The sequence below is a fragment of the Ochotona curzoniae genome, unplaced genomic scaffold (assembly GCF_017591425.1).
Source record: "Ochotona curzoniae isolate NIBS_2020 unplaced genomic scaffold, NIBS_Ocur_1.0 contig_883, whole genome shotgun sequence".
Taxonomy (NCBI): domain Eukaryota; kingdom Metazoa; phylum Chordata; class Mammalia; order Lagomorpha; family Ochotonidae; genus Ochotona; species Ochotona curzoniae.
Window position 1 is genome coordinate 46,265,512 of NW_024466599.1, and position 20,762 is coordinate 46,286,273.

The window sequence follows — 20,762 nt, forward strand, 5'->3', positions numbered from 1 at the left end:
ACAAGACTTGTTCAAATTCTTCTCTGTGTCTCCGTGTCTTCACAGACAAAGGTGTTCCTTTCCTCCAGGTATGGGGAGGGCATCTCTCATATGAGGGTCTTATGAGCTGCTTTTGAGTGAAGAAGTGAGGTTAACTTTTTGCAGGTGTTGCTACTTTTTCAAATGCTCAAGTTCCATTTTTTAAAAAAGATTATTTATATTTGAAAGTCAAGTTGCAGAGAGAGAGAAAGAGAGAGAGAGAGAGGAGAGAGGGAATTTTCCATTTCCTGGGGCTGTTTCATTCCCCAAATGGCTCTAGCAGCTGGAGCTGGGTTGGGCTGAAGCTAAGAGTTTCCTTTAATTCTTTTATTAGGGTGACTTCACCCTAAGGACATGGGCAATATGCTGCAGCTTTCCTAGGTGCAGCTGGACCAGAAGTGGAGGAGCCAGGACTGAAACTGGCACCCATCTGAAATGATATTTCAGAAGTTTAGCTTGCTTCACCATAACCATACTCCAATACCATATTTTGGAGCAGAACATGCTGAAGGCCATTAGAAGTGAACATTTACATTTTTGTAAAGGTCAGTGGTAGTGCTGATGTTGGTGGTTCTGGGGTCACATATGAAGGATTTCTGCTGTTGTGTAACTTACATCAAACCACTGCTCAGCCTTCTGTTTTTTGGGTTTTCTTTTCTCCTGAAGATGCTTACAGAGCTTAAAGAATCTTTAAAAATGGTGTTTCCACTTTGAGGGCAATAAAGATGAAAGGGGCATATCTTATTCATCTTTGCACAGTCTTTTGCATAGCACAAAGGTGGTTTGCAAATAGTAGGGGTCAAAACCAACCGTGGGGTGCAGTGCGATAGCCTAGTGGTTAAATCCTTGCTTGTGCTGGGACGGGCACTGGTTCGCAACCCAGTTGCTCCACTCCCCATTCAGTTCCCTGCTTGAGGCCTGGCAAAGCAGTAGGGGATGGTCCAAAGCCTTGGGATGCTGAACCCACGTGACAGACCCAGAAGAAACTCTTGGCTTCAGCTCAGCTCAGCTTGGGCTGTTGTGGTCAATTGGGAGAGTGAACCAGTGGACAGATATTTCTGTATCTGCTTCTCTGTAAGTCTGCCTTTCCAATAGAATAAATAAATCTTAAAATGTGTTAAATACTAATTGGAATGTCAAATAATTGTATAATAAATAAGAATAAACTTTTTAACAAATCCTTAGTAAAAGGGAATGCATCTCATGCTTGGGTTAGAAATACGTACAAGCAAAGAAAAATCTAGTTAATTACTGTATGGATGTGTTTCTCATAGAATGCCTGATTACATGAGTAAACCTTGGGCACAATAAATCTTTTCGTATTTGAGGGCATACAGAAACCCCTCAACAGCCAAAAAGGGACGTTGTGACAGGTCTGGGTAGGAGACAGGGAACAAGACCCAGACCCTAAAAAACACCTTATGCTTAAAGTTGCTGCAATCTTTTAATAGACTTCAGCTGCAATCATCCCATGGTCAACGCCAGATTCTGGGCAGGGACACCTGTGGCTCTCAGGCCACGCCCCCGAATACCTTCCTACCTGCGGGGATCCTGCAGCCCCTTCCCGCCAAGCCCGCGTCTCCGCCCTCCGGCTTGCAGGAGTGCGCATGTGCGGCGTCCCGGCGCTCAGAGCCTCCCTGCCCGGGACGGCGAGCCATGGCGGCCGCGGAAGAGAGCCTGTTGCGCCAGTTCCCCCTACTTCTGCCCCAGAACCGCGAGAAAACCGTGTATGAGGGATTCGTTTCTGCTCAGGTACCAGCCCGATCGTCCCACTGGCGCGTTGCCCCCCCGCCCTGGGCAGTGTGGGATTCGCGGGTTTGGGGGAGTGAGAGGGGCGCCTCGGAGCGACTAACGGGATCGCGGAGCTCCGCGCGGGCCGCCGCCGTCGCGGGAGTCCCGGGCCTCCTCGGCGCCCGGGCCGCGGTCAGCGCGCGGCGCCCAGCCACTGCACTGGCCCCGGAGTTTCAGTACATTTAGCCAAGTTATGGTTGCACATTTGCTGCCTTAGAGTTAATCAATGTATGTGGGTACTTTATATACACATTATTTTCCCGAATCACCGGAGATGAAATCCTGCATAACACTTGCTAATCGTTCAGTATACAAATGTATATTTTATAGAAACGAGAGCATACTCAGTCCACAACCACAGTGCAGTTCACACAACCTTACAGTGACGAGAACATTCATTATGTAGTCTAGAATCTGTGTTTTAATTTTTATTAATCCTTGAGTCGTCTCTTTCATCCCCCCTCCCATCTGATGTAGGATCCCACGTCATGTTTTAATTGTCAAGCTTTTGAACTCAGAGTAGTTCTCAGTGTGTCTTTGCTTTTCGTGAACTTGACGTCCCTCAGTTTGTATCTGATATTTTCTCAACTTAAATTCAAGTTACATGTTTTAGCAGGGATTTTATGGGAAAAACTTAGTGGTGGTCTCAGGCCGTGTGAGCTCAGCTGGTCCCGTTGCTGATGTTAACTATTTTTTTAAACATGTGTTTTTATTAGGCGGTTTTACAGAGAGGAGAGACAATGTTGATGTCAATTTTGATCAGCTGGTTAAGGTTGTGTTGGCCAGCGTGTCCTTCTGTAGTTAATGGCTTTCTGGGAGATAGTCTGATGCCCCTAACTTTCATATGTGTGCACTTGCCTTAACATCTGCTAACACTGCCTGGGCTTGCTGGTGATACTCCGACTCCATTATTACACATTTATGAGCTGTCATTTTGTTGATGAGGAGTTGCCTTTCCTTCATTTCAATTTATATTAGATCAGACTCGTGAATGCAAAATGTGAAGTTAATCGGTTAGACATCACTTTATTCTCTAAATGTCCCAGATTTGGCCAGTGAGAGCACATTTGTATGTCTTTAAGTTGCACTTCACTCTTGTCACTGTTCTGAGAGTATCCTATATAGAAGGCACACCTGTTGGTGCCCCTATTTGGCCTAGCCTGTTTGGGATTCCCACAGCCCATGTTGGAGTGCCCTCAGTGTGTGAGTACCAGATCTACTTCTGATCCCAGCTTTCTGTTGATGTGCTCCCTGGAGGCACCAGGTAATGGCTCATGTGGTTTGCTGTCACCTTGTCAGAGAACCAGAATGAGTTCCAGTCCAGAGTGGCGGGGGCTAGAGGATGGGCAGTCTCTGCCTTTCTAAAAAGGGCAGGGCCTGTGGTTGCTGACAATTGTTACCTGTTTGGATGTTACTGGTTTTCAGTTTGTGGTTGCTCTGCACCCATGATCTGCTCAGAAGGTTTTGAATATATTTGGTGGGTGATCTGTTGTGACTGTTTTATCCTTCCTAGCTATATTGCATTGTAGCTAGGCAGTCTTATTTGTCAAAGCTATGTAAGTGTGAGCTAGTATAGAATTAATTTTGTAATTAATAGTCTGTTTTTAGGTTATCTTGTTCTTTAGTGAGCTTTGATGGTGTTGTTCAAGTAATTTGCTCACTTGATCTAGGTTTTTACGTTTATTGGCTTAAAATAATATCCCCTAGTTATCCTTTTGGTGTTAGGATTTGTAATAAAGCTGTCTAGGTTGGTTATATTTTGCTACATAACTAATTACTTCAAATGTTAGTGCTTTAACATGACATGTTATCTTAGTTTCTGGGAACCAGGAATTCAGGAGCAACTTGGCAGGTGATTCTTGATGAGGATCCTTCTGAACCTGCAGCCAGGTGTCTGCCAGGACTAGCAGACAGACCTTGAGCAGAGCGGGAAGGTTTGCATTCAGGGACTCACTTGCCCAGCTGTTGGCTGGCGCCCTTGGTTCCTCGCCACCTGGACCTCCATGGTGTTGCTTGGTTGTCAGCACAGCATGATAGTGAGCTTCCCCTGAGTGTGAACCCAAAGAGATGGAGCAGAAAGCTGAACATTGCACTTTATCCCTGAACTTCCAAAATCACACACAGTTTTATTTCTCCTTTTTTTTCTGTTTGTTGATAGCAAGCCCGTATTGAAAATGAGGTAGATAAAGTTCTGATTCCTAAAAGCAGAGGTGTCAAGTAGTTCCTCTTATTGCGATGTGTAGGCGATTTACATTTGATGGGATTGTTGATGCTTGGCTTTAAATCTGTCTTGCTATTTGTTTATAATCTTGTTTTTTAAACTTTTTTCCCAATTTTCTACACTTTTTATTTTCTATTGTTCCAGCTTATTATCTGTTTTTCTTAATGTCTCTCTCTTTTTTTTTTTTTTTTGCTATAACAGAATACCTTGAACTTGATATCTTACGTAGAAGTTGAGTTAGCTGGGATGTCAGAGTGCATGCTGCTGAGGCCCTGTTGTCGTATGCCAACAGAACGGAGGGCATCTAGTGGCCAGACAGATCAACTGTGCTAAGTTAGGATTCTCCTCCCCTGACACCAGGAGGAGCCTGGAATTCTCTCTGGGTCTTTCCCACCTTCGTGGCAGGGGACCAGGTACTTGGGCCATCTTTTGCTGCCTTCCCAGCCATATTAGCAGGAAGCTTGATTGGAAATAGTGCAGCTGGGGCTTGAACCAGCGCTCATGTGGGCTGCCAGCGTTGCAGGTGGCATCTTGATGCCCAGTGCCACAGTGCTTTCCCCTCCCCTGTTAACAGCTTAACGTTAGTTTGATACTTTTATTATCTGGGGCCATCCTTTAATAAGGTTTCCTGTCATTTTCCTAATTGAGGAATTCATTGAAAAGGGCACATTAAATTGTCATGTGTCTGTAATAGCTACTCAGACTTTCCATTTTTTGATTCCTTATTATGAAATCTTATTAAGAAATGCTATTTAGGCATATTTTAGGACACTACCCTATTGGAATTTTTTTTTTTCATGATTCAAGTAGGCTTATGGGTTTCGGGGAGGACTGTCACCAAGTTCACTTTCATTATAGCAAGTGTACAATTTAACAAAATCGCTCCTGAGCATTGATCACCTGGCTGAAGTTGTGTTTGTCAGGCTTTTCCACTTCCCTTACCCACAATGAGCAGCCATCACTTTTGCTGGCTGATACAGTCCCTTTCCGTTAGGGAGGAGTGTCCATATGATAGATTTTTACTGCATGGGAGATTTTATTTCTTTGACCTCCGTTTACTAGCTTAGTCATTAATTTCTATCAGTATCATGCCATGGATATTTTATACTTCGTGTCTTTAGAAAATATTACTGTATTGGTTTGATTGCTTTGGCCTAGTCATTTATACCTTAAGAATATTGAAAAAGAAGAGGTATTTCACATTTACCTGTAAATTCACTGTGTCTGATACTGTTGTATATTTGTGTTTCTTCCTAAAGACCTTACTTGAACATTTCTAATACTGAATGTGTACTACTTACACACTTTCCAGATTTACATTTGTAATACATATAATTTCGGTGGTTACAGATTCTAGGTTACAGATTCTGTTTTAGTACTTAAAAGATACTGTTCATCCATCCTCTGTTGGATCTGAGCATTCTCTTATTTTGGTTGCTTTATAAGTAGTATATTTTCCTTTGTTTGCTCTTAAGATTTTTCTTGTTATTAGTTTCAATCAATTTGATTTTGTCATACCTTGGTATAGTTCTCTTGTTTAGCTTTCCTAGGACTGTGGATCTTGGATTTTGACTATGTATTTCCATTTATTTTGGAGAAAACATCAGCTGGTTATTTAACTTGTTTTTTCTGTTCTTTTCCTGTATGTCGGGGACTACAAATATTTACATAATAGGCCACTTTAAAATCCTGCAACTTATTGCTAGTCTTTTCAGGTTTTGTCCCTCCAGTCTCTTTCTCTGTTTCATTTTGGAGCTCTTCTGTGCCTGAGTATTCAGGCATGCCAGTGCCATGCAAAGTTTAATCTGTTAAAACTGCCATACGCATTTTTCGTCTTAGACATTGTATTTTTCAGTTCTTTGAGCCTATGTATTTCCCTTCTGTTCAGTGTGATTATATTTTCCTTTGCAGTGTTAAATGTTTGAAATATAATTAAGTTAATTTTTTAAATCATCTGTGCCATTTTTGTATGCTTCTTTTTTCCCCTCATTAGGTTCTTTTCTGTTTCTTTCCATAACACGTATATCTTTATTAGATAATAAATGCAAATTGTACTTATTAGACATTGTTCTTTTCTAAATATTTGAGTTTTGTTGTGAGCGGTTCAGTCCGGGCCTCCCACACAGGTAGAAAGACCCCAGATGTGTCATCAGTGCCTGTCGGAGGGTTGAGGGCAGAGTCTTGTCCTTCTGCCATAGGATACAGTCACTCCAGCCAGTGTCCTAACCTCCGCTTCTCCCTCTTGTCTAATTGTGGAGTGACTGAGGAGGGCACACCCTTTGTCTGCTGCTCCACCGTTTCTAGAAGTGGAAGTTTTTAATATTTCCATTTTCTTTTTTTGCTCCCCTCCCTTACTTTGAGACATCTGCCTGTCATAAGTCAGTGGCCCAGATAATTTATTTGCTTATTTTTTCCTAGAGGCTCTAAATTGTTTCTTCATTGGAAGAATCCATTGAACTATATCCTGGAATGGATCATCATCAGCCAGTTTTTTCACATGTCTTGTTTTACCTTTCCCAGTGTGGATTTCCAGAAAGTTCACTTGGGTTGTATTGGTAAAGAATCTGTTCTCATTTTCAGCGTCTCCAGTTGCCTGTATCTTGTACTTTCTTTCCCTGATTCCAACTTAATCTGCTTTTTCTCTGATGGTTTTTCAGTTTTCTTTCTGGTTTTTCTTTTAGCTACTTCTTTTTTCTTTGCCCATTAGGAAATTTTTGTTTTAATTCTGTTCTCCCTTAATCCTCCTGTAATTTATTATAGGTTTGTCTTTTTTTTTTTTTAATTTGCTTTCGTGAGTATCCAGTTGATGCACTAATTTCTTGTTTTTTTAAAAAAAATCAGATCTGTTTTTGATTTTATGTACAAATGCTCAATTATTGATGTTTAATTTGGTGTTTGAATTTATGTCCTGGTGGTTTTGTGTGTGTGGGATCTGTCATCACCTGAAGTGGTGATTGTTTCTTAGGAGTTTTGCATCGATAGGGACAGGATCTTTGTGAACATTTTAGCTGTTTATAAAATCCTGGTCCAAGAATACCTTCTTCTGTTGGTGAAGCAAAGTGTGCTTTCTTTAACATGGCAAGTTTTGGAAAGTGCTGACTGTACTGTTTTTATTTTTTCATGTCAAGAGCCTAATTTTTCTCATCTTTTTTTTCTCCTAATACCAACTTCAAAATGTAGCTCTACCTGGTTTTTTTTTTTACCATCTTCTAAAATACTTCCTTTCTGAAGTATTTTAAAATTCTAAAATACTTCCTTTCTGCTTGACCTCTGTGTTCAATCTCCCGTAGTTGTGATATGATAGAAATTTTTCATTTGTAGCTAGTCCATTCCCCATGCTCCCCTCACACACGTGTGTCTCCATTGTACCTTCTGTGCGGTTGTGTTTTCCTAAAGACCAGAGCATTCTTGCAGGACTTACTGTGACTGCTCTGAGTGGATTCTACTGGAAAGTGGCTGTGTTTTCTTCAGGTAGCTTGAAGTTTATTATGTTCTGTCTTTGACAGAAAACATGGGATTTTGGTGGTTTTACTTATTCTTAACATTTATATAGTTTTATGGAAGGATATTTGAGAAGATTCAGGTGTAGGCCACTGTCAGTTCCCTGCAGTTCCAGGACATTGCTTGGATAATAATTACTATTCAGATGCTTTAAATATACAAATTCTGGACTTTTTCTGAAACCAGAAACTACTATGGCATATAACATGACATTTGACCTTTTAAAATGACTAAATTTTGCAAATAAGGGACTTTGCAGGTTATCTGAAAGTATATAATTCCATTTTTGCAGAATAGTTTCAATCTTCATGTAAATTGTGAATTCCAGCTTGTTCTTACACCTATGTGTGGGATGTCTATAAAGTTAGGCTAAAGTTACTACATAATACCTTTTAGTGCTTTAATGAAATAGTGAATTATTGTTACTTGACCTTTTGAAAGGTCAGTAGTACATTTTGTTTCATTTTTTTTAAAGGACATTTAAATGTAATGAAAGTCAGAACTGTAATATTACCATGAAAGTAAAGGTTATGGGGTACATTTAATTGTGTTCCTCTGTTTTTGAAACTGCTTTGAGGGAGGCTCAGCCAAAATTCCACATGGTAATTGTTTCTCAAGAATTTTATTACTCTTTTTCATTTTATATTGTTGGAGTAAAAGATTACATTTCTGTTTGCTTTTTTCTACTTATTTTTGCTCAGATTTCATGTGTATTTTTCTATTTAAGTTAATGTTGAAACTGCTTGCCCACTCACTTTCCAAAGAAAGTAATACTGAATGTATTTTTCAAGAGAATGACTGTTCTCTTAGAACGACTGTTAAATAAACGTAATATTTAGCAATATAGCTAACGACTATTTAGATTAAAACTTATTATATTACTCATTTTATTACGAATTCATGAATACAAAAAAAAAGAACAGTTGAGTGGAAAATATGTGTATGAGAACACTTGGTGGAATATACAAGACAAAAGGAGTTCCAAACAAAAGCATAGAAACAGTTGATGGGTTTGTTGATGAGCTCAATACCTCTACCCTAATCCTATATGACCCTCAGTGTATAAAGTCTGTTGCCCCTAGTTTCGGCTATTGATCATCAAAAAAATTCATGAATGAGAAATAGTGCCAGTTTATAATAGTATATTTTCATTAAGATTTAGTAAGTTGGAAACATGAATTATTTATTGCTTGCTTTAGTTTTACGTTTTGATTTTTATCTCCTTTATGTCCAAAGTAATTCTAAAGAACTATCTTTCTGGGTGCTTATCCTAAAAATGATCATCTAAATTTCTTCTTTATGTTCTCTATTAATGAATTTACAGTGTTCAGTACGTAGAGGTGAGATTTTTTTTTCCCTGAAAAGCCTTTAAAGCCTATATTTGTTTGATTTCCCAGTGGTTATGTGTGACCTACACTTTTTTGAGTTATTCTTTCTCTCAGATGTCACTGTTTGAATTTATCAACTTACAAAACTTGAGCGCATTTGATGCCTTTTAGATAACAAAGAAAAATACTGCCTTTCCTGTGTGATTCTATATTTAACTTGGCATTAGAATGAAAATTTGAAGAAGTTTTTCTATATTTTTCATAGGGAAGAGACTTCCACCTTAGAATATTGCTGCCTGAGGATTTGCAGATGAAGAATGCAAGGTGACATGGTGCTTTGTTGTATGTATGTATGCTGTTGAGCAGGGCTGGCAGTCAATTTGATGTAAAATGATTCTTGTCACTAGAGTTTTGCCTCAATGTCTCATTAAACCACTCAACCAGAGATATTTGTTTTTTTCATTAATGTGAAAATGTGGTATTTGAGGGTGGCCAGAATGACAGTGGAGTGGGACACTGCCAAGTAGTCACCCGCAGTGAGCAGTACTGGCAGGTAGGCAAGGGGACTGAGACCTGGTGATTTGGAGGGGAGACACTGGAAGATCTTATATGGGTCAGACTCATGTACCAGTCCACATGGGAATCCAGAGTTGAGCTTGTTAACATGGAACATTCCTGACAACCATACGAAAGCTAGGGCTGTGGGCCTGTCTAGCAGGACTAGATCCTAGCCCCTGATTGAATGTCAGAACAGGAGACAGGTCACATTAGGCAGAGCCATGACACTAATCACGCAAGAGAATCACATCTGGGGGTAGAGTCTGTGGGGGATTTGTGGGCCAAACCCTGTGGAAATGCAAGGCCTGTTGGTTAGCTCAAGAGTTTGACTGGTGATGGGCTGAGCTAGTTGTGACCATGGAAGCTGCCATACTCACAAGTACAGGGACCAAGAACAGTCTTGGCAGGTCCAGGCTACAGCACCCACATGTGCATCCTAAAACAGGGTGTGAGGTAGGGCAGGCCTGGCCACAACATCTGTCAGCTCATACTAGGCCAAGACTGAGGAGCAGGCTATGCTGGCCAAGGACCTAGCACTTACTGGCATGCGTGAGATTTGAGTCTGGAAGTGGACCAGTGGGGGAACTCGGGAAACTCCCTGAGTGGGTCATAACTCCTGCTGGTGAGCATGTAGTCCAGGCCTGGAAGTCGGGTAGGCTGGACAAGGTAGCTCCAACTGTTGGCTAATGTGTGGACTGTCTTTGGATGGGGTTGGGCGGGGCAGTGCCAAGCAAACCTTAGCTCACCAGCAAGTACAAACCAGGCTGGAGCCCATGTCATGCTGGGCTAGGTTGTCAACCCTACCAGTTTGCATGAGCCAGGGATGGGAGCAGACTGGACAGGGCCAGGTTATAGCATGCTCCAGTGAGAGTAGGGACTGGGGCATGTTGGGTTAGGCCAGTTTACTGCATCCAAAGGCAAAGGCCAAGACAGGGGAGGGGCTAGGCCAAGCTGGGTCAAAGCAACCAGTGATACTTGCAAGATCTATGGTTGTGAACAGGCCCGGCTGGGCAGCCAAAGGAACACCCTGGCTAGATTGTGGTTCTCACTGGCGAGTGTGAAGGCCAGAGTTGGGACTGCTGTCCAGTCTGGGCATGGCTGCAGTGTCCCTTGGCACAAGTGTGGACTGGATGTGGGGTGTGCCAGACTTGGCTAGATTTCAGCATTCATTAGTGCTTGTGAGAACCAGGGTAGGTGTAGGACAGGCTAGGCTAGGTCTCTGTCTCTGCAGAACCATATGTGAGCTGTATCTGGTTATGGACCAAGCTTGGCTAGGCTATAATACCCAACAGTAAAAGCTGGAATGGGTTTAAGGCCAATCAGGAAAGACCACTGTTGCAGTTAAGATAGGAGGTGGACTAAGTAGGGCTGGCTCATGTACCCAGAGATGGGCATGAGATCTGACACTGGAGTGGTTCTGATGGAAGAGCTTGGGTAGCTACTCTGTTGGGACACAGTCCCTGTAGGTGAGCGCAAGAACCATGATAAGGAGCATTCTGGATTAGGCCCAGTAACTGTACCCAATGGCATGCATGTGGTGTAGTTCAGGGACAAACCAGGCTGGGCTAGTACATATCTGCTGGCGAATTTCAGCACCAGAATGGGTCGGGGCAGCTTGTGTTACAACACAAGCCAGTTCACATGAAGGCCAGGACTGATGTCTGGTTGGATTAAACTTGGCTGTAGCACTCACCAGCATGAATTGGAATTGGGCATGGGCTGGGCCTAGCCAGGGTACTACAGCACCCATTAGCAAATGCCAAGGAAAGGTGGACATGAGAACCAGGACTGAAGCAGACATGACTAGAGTGAGTTGCACCTGCAGCACATGTGTGGGCTGGATAGTGGGGCTGGTTGGGTTGAACTAGATTACAATAGCCATTGACATGTATGAGAGCCGAATGGCATATGAGACAGACTGGACCAGTCTGCTATACATACTGGCAAGCACAAGAACCAAGGCGGGGGCAGGCCTGGTGGGGATTATTGCAGGTCACTTGACTAGGTGGTGGCTCCCATTGGTTTACGTGAAGGCCAAGTGTTGGTGCACAGGATCAGGCTGGGCTGCGGCAAGCATTGGTTTGTGTAGAAGACAGGGCTGGGAGACAGAACTGTCCCAGCAGTTGCAAACACCAGCATGTGCATAAGCTGATTGGGGCTACAGACGGTGCTGGTCCCTGTATTGGCAAGCACGCATAAGATTCAGTTTTGGGATCACCTCGGATGAAGTTTCTCTGGGGATCACTCAAACTGAATTGCTGGACTCAGAACCCAACCATGGAGAGAATTGCAGTCTCCAAGTTCTGATCTTGGAGTGCATGTGTCAGAGCTGGGCCTCCTCAGTGACTTAGATGGAGCAGTGGACAGCATATCCAGATGCACATGGTGGATATGGCTGTACATTGGAGTCTGCAGAGGACACCTGGCACCACAACAGAGGATAGAGGACAGAACAAATTGGTCAACAACCCCAGCCAAATGTTGGCATTGAATAACTGAGCAAATGGAAACTCCAGGGTGTACTATGGGAACCAGTGGATTCTGAAGATATTATATAGTGTTTGGAGTGGGGAGATCTGCAGTAATTTGGAATTGTTGAACCCTCGAGTCCTCATAGGCAGGACCCTCAGAGCATGTTCCACATTTGGGACCCTAGAGTTGTTTCAGGAGGCTGCCCTCCAGCCAGGGGTGCAGAGGCATTTGGGAGGCTGGATGTGGATTCTCTGCTTGTCTCTCCTTCCCCCAGATACAGTTAAGAAAAAAGCAGATGTGGAAATGGTAGTCTCACCCACTTTCCTTTGGCCTTTGACCAACATCACCCTGATCAACTATGTAAAAATCATCAAAAATAGAAATAATAATTGAAACAAAGTTAAACTAGGCCTGGCCCGGTAGTCTAGCCTTTAAAGTCCTTGCCTTGTATGCCCCAGGTTCCCTTGTGGGTGCTGGTTCTAATTCCGGAAGTCCCGCTTCCCATCCAGTTCCCTGCTTGTGACTGGGAAAGCAGTCAAGGACGCCCCTAAGCCTTGGGACTTTGCACTAGTGTGTGAGATTTGGAAGAGGCGTCAGGCTCCTGGATTTGTATCAACTCAGCTCCAGCCATTGCTGCTGCTTGGAGAGTGAATCGGTGGACGGAAGGTTTTCCCTCTCTGTCTCTCCTCCTCTCTGTTTATCTGACTGTCCAATAAAAATAAATAAATCGTTTAAATAAGGGTAAGCTGCCTGTTATTTACTAATTCTATTTTTTTATATTTAAAGGAAAAATTAGTAACAATAGGATGAAGCCCAAGACTTTAAAAAGTCAATTTAGTAAACAATTTTATTAACCTTTCAGACTGAGGTTTTATGCATTCTTTAGAATGTCTGTGTTAACAGTTTTTTTCCTTTTTGCCCTGAATAATAACATATTTGGTTCATTATAATTTTAGATTACTATGTAGTTGGCAGCTGAAAACTGTACTTAATGGATACCATCAAGTGGTCCAACAGGTAAGTCCTTTAAAAGTTCTGTTTTAAGTGAGGATAAGAAATTTACTCAACCTTGAGTTGTGGAAGGTAGGATGTCATTGTAGCATTATGATCCTAATTCTAGGTTTCTGAAATGGATGTTTAGTTATTTCTGCCCCATCTTTGACTGGTTTGTACACCAAATTTAAGAAATCTGTTGAGATAGATAGCCTGAGAACATTTGCTAATAAATACTATGTATGGCAGTAAGATCTCTGTTTTCCTTTACCAATTCATCAACAAGCCTCCTAAAAGTTTTTAAGTCCAATTACTAGTCTCCCTCTGGCTTCTGGTTGGTTAGGTAGAGCCAGTGTTAGTTTCACTTTGTTTTATTAAGTCAGTATTTCTGCTTCCTCCTTCACTATTTTAAATCTTGATAAATACATTAAGAAAGTTCAACATGCCTCTTTTTGTAAAGGGCCAGGTAACCAGCTTTCTGAATTTCTGGGCCATAAGTCTGTTGCAGCTGTTTGATGCTGTTCCTTGTAACCACTCCATTGCTGTTCCTTTAGCACCAAAGCAATTCTAGGCAGATGTTGAATGAAGGGATGTGGCTGCATTCTGATAAAACTTTATTTACAGAAGTAGATACTGAGTTGCAGTGGGTGGTAGGTTGCAGACCTTTCATACATTGTCTCATCTGTAGACGAAAGAAAAATATCTTAAATAGTCCAAACTGTCTGCAAACATACATGTACTCAGAGCTGTATGATGTGAATGTGAACGATATGTTTTCGTGTATTACCGGGATGAGGGAGAGTTCTACTTCAAAAAATTAGTAGAAAACTTGATGATTTTCTCTTTGTTTTATTTGTAGCTTAAGAATCAGATTTCTAGAATATGGGATCATAAATCTTAAATGTCCAATGTTTCAAATTTGCTTTATTCAGTTGTGTTATGATAGGCTTTATTTTATTGAATGGTTCTTTTCTTTCAAATTAATGAGAGTTGTGAAAGGACAAAAATAACAACTGTCGGTTAGCTTTAAGGCCAAGGAAGAAATTTAAAAAATAGAGTTAATACTAGATTTATGCTTTTCTTGCATATGTTGCTCCTGCACCAGTCATTTTTTTTTTAATTAATTATGTTTTCCAGAACTGTTAAGCTTGACAATATACAGTGCTGAAGGAACTGTGAGGCTTTTGTGACATTCTTACAGTTCTCTGTATTTTACCAAAACTCAATTTGAGGGTTTTATTCTTATGAAAGGAAATTTGCAGGAATAGTTAGAATAATGATGCTTCATGTGCTGTGCTTTTATGATGTAGATTTTGCTATATTGTTTTTCACATTCTATAGGCCTGTGTTTTATTTCATTGAAGTGAGTCAAATATTCATCGAACCAATGGTATTAATTGGAAATATTTGTTTGATCTAGAGAATGCAGCACTCTCCTGACCTACTGAGCTTTATGATGGAATTGAAGATGATTTTGGTAAGATTTTTTTTTTCTAATGCTCTTTCAATATACTCTGTCATAATTGTTTCTGTAACCTTTAATCTTTTCAAAAATTTATCTGGAGCTACTCCTATGTGGTACTCCATGCAGGAGTCAAATACTTGAGTCATCAGCACTGTCTTTCGGGGTCTGCATTAGCAAAAAGCTGGAATTGGGAACCTGAGCCATGTATTGTAACCAGGGTCTTTGATCTGGGACGCTGAGAGTGTCTCAACGCATGTCTTAACCACTAGGTCAATGCCTGTTCTGTAACCTCTACAAACAGCTAACATTTCTTAGAAGTTAAAACTTGTGAACTCACAAACATGTAATGTTTTGTTGAGTGCATATGGATGCCTTTATGACGAACAGAATTGTATGTATAAGCCAGTGTGACTGTATTTTAAGCTGGGTACCTTTGACACTACACTTGAGGAGATGGTGAAAAAATGAAAATGACACTACCGGCATGTCAATTCAACAGAGATTGGATGTTTATATTTGAAGAAACAATAGAATGTATTTGTAATCCTGTATATAGTCTCAGCTTTTGGAAAAACTTGTACATTTCATATAATGGTAACAAATTATAGTTGTTTTTGTATTAGTTTTGGGTACAACACCTGAGTATTTATCCTATTATTCTTAAACATTTATCATATTTCCAACATAAAATAAAATTATGGACATGACCTAATAGAAACAGTTTCCTCATATCTTCCCTTTCCTGCAGTTTTTAGAAGATACTAGAATATTTTTATTACTTCTTTTACATTTTATTTTGTTTATTTGGAAGTGTTGGAGGGAGAAAGAGGTCTTCCATCTGCTTCTCTCCCTAATGGCTACAATGACTGGGGCTGGGACGAAGCCGGAAGCTTGAACTGAATCAGCTTGCTCTTGCATCAGCACTTATATAGGATTTTGTTAAGCTACAGTGGCCAAGACTAGAATATAAATGTAATGCTAGATAGTATATCTATTCTTCCCTAAATACTTGTGTGTTAGTGTGTACCTCTTAACAGTTAAATGCTTTTTTTGTTTTTGTTTGTCTTTCATAATATGTGAAGTTGGGGCTGGCACATTGTGGTACTGTTGGTTAAGCTGTGGATGGCCATGCTGACATCCCATATTGCAGTGCTGCTGTGAGTTTTGGATACTCTGCATCTGGTCAACTACCTGCTAATGTGTTGGGGCAAGCAGCAAAAGATGACCCAAGTACGTTTGTCCAAGAGACCTCGACGGAACTCTTGGCTCCTGGTTCTAGCCGGGCCAGCCCTGGCTGTGGTCACCATTTAGAGAATGAACTAGTGAATGGAACAAAAGTCTGTTTCTCCTCTCCCTCTCCTCTCTCCCTCTGTGTCACTCTGCCTTTCAAATAAGGATATAAGTGAATGTTTGAAAAAAATTCTGTTGATAATTCTTAATGATTTCTTGAACAGAGATTCAAACAGTTTGATAAAACACTGTTATTATATCAAAGCTGATACATACCACATTACTTTTTTTTGTTTTCTAAATCTAAAAGCAATTCCCAATGAAGTAGGCAATAACTTCTTAGACGTGCTTTTGTTTTTCTGTGTCTGTGACACAGAAGATCCATCTATTAAATTCATATGTTTCAAGTTTATGTAAGACTTAAAACTGCAGCTCTCCTCACTCTGCATTATGCTGGATTTGATTAGGTTTTGATGCTGCTGGGGTTGGTGTTGGATTGGCTCAGATACCCCTTGGGAGGTTGGCTTTCCATCCCAGAGAGTCTGTGTCTGAAGTCCCCGCTCTGCTTCCGATCCAGCTTTCTGCTGCTGTGAAACGTCTCTTTGTGCAACAAGCCGTTGTTTCCTCCTGCTGTGTATCATTTCCTCCTCTGTGGCGAGTGTGGTCCTTCTTTGCCTTTGCCCGCTTGGCTCTTATGCTTGTGGGGATAGGAATACATTATCTGACAAAAGGGAGAAGGCAGAGTTATATATTGATGACATTTGCACGTTTAAGTATGTGTATATACGTACATGTACACATACATATAATACATATATACACACACACCTATATGGAATAAATGTCAAGAAATTAGAAAGGGATGCTCATGTGGCCTCAGGCTTTAGTTCCGCTTGCCAAATTGGAGTGCCTGGGGTTGGTGCGGTGTGCTGGTAACACAGGCTCTGAGAAGCAACCTGACATCTTGGCTGCTGGCTGCAGCCTGCCCCAGTCCCAGCTACTGTGGTCATTTGGGAGAGTCAACTCTGTTTTTGAATCTTAAAATTGCTTTATTCCTGAGTTCGAGAGGAACAGAAAGATTCCCTTCAGCAATTAACGCTCTACTTGTAACAGCTCAAGCTGGGCCTGCCTGGCTTGTAAAGGAGGGAGTTGGGAATTCAGTCTATAGGAACATCTAAGCAATTCATAGAAACACTTACTTTTACTTTTCAAATAAGGTATTTACCCAATCTGGTAGCCTTGAAGTTATTGGTAATTTCTAGCTTCAAATTCTAATGGTTTTGGTGTTGCTTCAAAAAAAATGTGAATTTTATTTTGATATGGGAACCATTTTAAAGACATTACAGGTGGTCTTAGCAAGGACAGGGCTGCTAACATAGCTAGATGTTTGGCAAAATACTGGGAATTGCCTAGTCTGGCCTTGCAGAATGTAAGATGGCAAAAGAAATGAGCAGAGAGAGATTCATTGTGCCAATAAGCAGCTTTGTGTGCTGGGAGGTGCTTAATCGTGGCGTACAGGTAGTCTGAGCAGTGTAGTCAGGCTTCAGGCTTTTCTTCAGAAGCACTTTCTAAAAAAATTACGTGGGTATATCGAACATATCCACAGGAGTTCAGAGTGAAGGCTGGAAGATAAGATTTTTGTCTAGTTTTTTTCCCACTCTGTGATAGGCTTAACAGTCCTGAAGATTATTAAGATATTGCAATCTTTGTGTGATACAAAATTGATATTTTGTGTGACTTTAAGCACAGTCCTTTTATTTCATGAGCAGGTGTATAAGCTAGATTTTCTATGAAACAGTGCAAACTTTGGTGTGAAGATGTTGTGTTTTGTGTTCAGGTACTGATGATTGTGTAACATTCTACAGCTAATTCAGTTTTTTTTTTTCCCTTTTTTAAACAGGAAGTTGCTTTAAAGAATTCGCAAGAGACACGGGTGCTATCTGCTCCTCCCCAGTTCTATTCAAACCTTATTGAAGAGCTAGGAACACTTGGTTGGGATAAGTATGTCTGTTTAATCTCAGTTGAGTGTATTTCCAGTTTGAGTAATTGATTTTATACCAGTTTTTAATTAGTGTTGTAATTTCAACATCTAATCCTTATTATTACTATGAACTAGAGAAGACATAATTAACCTACAAAATAAAATGCTACATACAATTTGTAAAACTTGATATGGATATTTTCACTGATCATGTAACATTCCAAATGTTACTAAATTATTCAGTGTTTGAAAAGTGATGCCTTGAAATGTGAAAGAGAAGGGGGAAAGTTGCAGTATTTTTGGTGTATACAGTTATTTTTGGTTAATATACAAGTTGGCCCATCTAAATTTAGTACATAGCACTTTAAATGCTTTTGAGAAGGGAATTTTATCAAGCAAAGTTTGGAGGACTGACTTCATTTGAACACAAATACTGAATAAAGAAGTTCACTCATTGGTTATGAAGGTTGTTAACATTTTTATCCATATGGCATCTGGAGAAAATTTGTGATAACTTGGTTGGTAGGTGCTAAATTTAGCTACCTTCTTAATGCAGATACTTTAAAGCAGATTTCATTATTAGTTATAATCTTTTTATTTTGAGTTTTAAGCAGCAGTAGAAAAGGCCAGTTTATTTCCTGTAACTTACTAACCACTGTAAGTTGCATTGCACTATTCATTTATTATTTGAGTTTAGGTTTTTCTGCTAGATAAAACATTTTTTAGTTACCATGGGGGAAGGATTCAGAATATGATAAGGGTAAGTTTTTGTGAGTGTGTTTGACATTTCCTTTAGCTGTTTTATGATTTGCCCTTTGATAGACAACCCAAGAACCAGAAAAGCTTAGGAAATTAGAAAAACAGCCTCTTAAAAGAAAACAAGGAACGTTTCTTAAACTCATATGTTCTTTAATATATTTGATGCTGTTACCTGATAGGTGAAGAAAAACTGGAGACAAAGTCGTGCTGTAATCCCAGTTTATGCCCATGTGGATTTGTGTCTGGATGTGGCACAAATGCAATGTGTTTGTTAGAGAAAAAAAGCTGAATTCTTTTCTTTTGCCCATATCCCCTCTTCTTGTTCATTCCTAACAGGCCATTAGTCTAGAACTGTTCTCTGTATTCATGGATCATTTTTTCCTTTTGGCCATCAAATCTTCGTGAGTGGGTTATACGTTTATGGGAACATTTCTGTGAAGAGATGGCTTAGCTGGTCTTTCTGGCACGTCCTTTGCTTTGAATTCATGAGTTTTGTTGTTTTTTTCTCAATAAATTTTACTTCTTAACCTTACTGTTTTCCTGGATAGTAAATTGATGTGTGCAGATCAGTACTAAGAAGCCCCAAGTATTTATATCCTTGGTTTTTGCCAAATATTACAACTTCTGTTGTCAGCTGTTAAAATACTGAACTCATGATTATGAGTAATAGTATTTAACTGTAGATGGGCTGTGTCAAGTCTGTACAATCCAGTTGCTTTTTTTTGATGTTTTCTTAATTGGATTTTAAAGCTGAACTACGTTATTTTGACCTGTTGTATAAATTCCTTGAGGATGCAACTGGCTTGCATTAAGGAATGTAATATGAAACAGCCCTGTGAAATACAATAGGGATTTCATGTTGGGAAGTCTTCCACTTTTATGATAAGGCTCTGCCAGTTTAAGGAACTGTGAAAGAAGTTTGCTCCTGTTTGAGGTGTGGAAAAGGCATGCTTCTGCATATCCAATCTTGTATTTAATGAATAGGAAGCCTGTAATTGATCATGCTCTTTGCTTTGGGTCTCTGGAAGCTTAGGATTAAAATTGATAGACTTTTTACAGACATGCTGGGTATAGGGTTTATGATTCTGCATGCCGATCTTGGTCTGGCTTTTATTCTGCTATTCTGTTCTGTTTTTTTTTTTTTTCTGTTTGTTGTAAATTGCCTTAGAACTTTTCTAGAATGAGTGCTATTAAAAAAAGACTAAAAAGCACAAGTTGTCAGTTTCTCAATCTCTTAGCCTCATTTTTTTTTTCTTTTGACATCCTCGTTAAAATTGTGTTTACAAAGATTGCCATGTATGTCAAATTCCATAAAAACATTTTACAGTAACACATTGACTTCATTACCACAACCAACTCCTTTATTCCCTCCCCTTCAGAAAGCAACCAAACAATGCTACCCAAGTTTGTTCTTCTGGAATTTTATTTTGGCATTTAAAAGAATGTATTTCCACAGCAACTTTTTGTGAAGTAACTTTTTTTTTGGTAAGAAAAATATAATTGAAAGGCAGAATTAGAAAGTGACACACAGATCTTCTGTCCACTGATTCACTCCCTAATTGGCTGCCATGACTGTGGCTGGGCCAGGTCGAGGTGGGGACAGGGCCCAGGGACAAGGGAAATCTTTGGATGCTTTCCCCAGCATATTCTGGATCGAAGTTGAGCAACTGGGACTTGGGCTGGCAGCCATATGGGATACTGACACTGCAGATCGTAGCTTAACTTGCTGCACCACAATGCCAGCATTGAGATAAAGTTGTAAATTAAATTATAGTCGGGCCTGGTGGCGTGGCCTAGTGGCTAAAGTCCTCGCCTTGAAACCGCCAGGATCCCATATGGTCGCTGGTTCTAATCCCAGCAGCTCCACTTCATCTCTATCTCTCCTCCTCTCTATGTATCTGACTTTGTAATAACAATAAATCTTTAAAAAAAAAAAAAAATTAAATTATAGTCAGAGGCTTAATGCCCACTAAAAAGGATTCAACAGATTAAAGCTAAAAAGACCATCATTCACCATACTGTTACATTCCTTTTTTTTTTCCTTTTTCCCCTACCTCAAATTCACTTCCACATAGAAAGATAAATACTATGTATTTTTTATATGTCCAGCTTGTTTCATTCAATGTGATATCCTCCTGTTGCAACCATTTTTATGCAAGGACTAGAATTTCATTATTTTTCATGGGTAAATAATAATCCATTGCACTTGTATAAACTGTATATTTTTCCACTCATCTAATGATGGACATCCTGGTGGGTTCCATGCTTTACCTGTTGCGAACCGTGTTGCTATGAACGTGGTGATGTGGGTATCTGTAATCAAATGCGTGTTTTGGGGACATACACCCCGGAGAGGTTATCTAGAGCCCTTTGGTAACACTCTTGCTTTGTATCCAGGCAGGTCTTCGATTATGTGTGTTAGAATACATCTTCACTCTTTTGTAT

At 40.2% G+C, this 20,762-nt stretch overlaps 1 protein-coding gene and 1 pseudogene across 1 annotated transcript in view; one reads left to right on the forward strand and one right to left on the reverse strand.

Moving 5' to 3' along the window:
• LOC121164942 overlaps nucleotides 1-1,627 on the reverse strand; it is a 45,309-nt pseudogene extending 43,682 nt beyond the window's left edge.
• Nucleotides 1,628-1,661: 34 nt separating this feature from the next.
• FANCL (FA complementation group L) overlaps nucleotides 1,662-20,762 on the forward strand; it is a 56,337-nt gene continuing 37,236 nt past the window's right edge. The window contains exons 1-5 of the mRNA XM_040993347.1: nucleotides 1,662-1,770; nucleotides 9,125-9,183; nucleotides 12,846-12,906; nucleotides 14,303-14,359; nucleotides 17,478-17,578. Coding sequence (XP_040849281.1) covers nucleotides 1,675-1,770; nucleotides 9,125-9,183; nucleotides 12,846-12,906; nucleotides 14,303-14,359; nucleotides 17,478-17,578 — 374 coding nt within the window. The 5' untranslated portion in view covers nucleotides 1,662-1,674. The remainder of the gene's footprint in view (nucleotides 1,771-9,124; nucleotides 9,184-12,845; nucleotides 12,907-14,302; nucleotides 14,360-17,477; nucleotides 17,579-20,762) is intronic.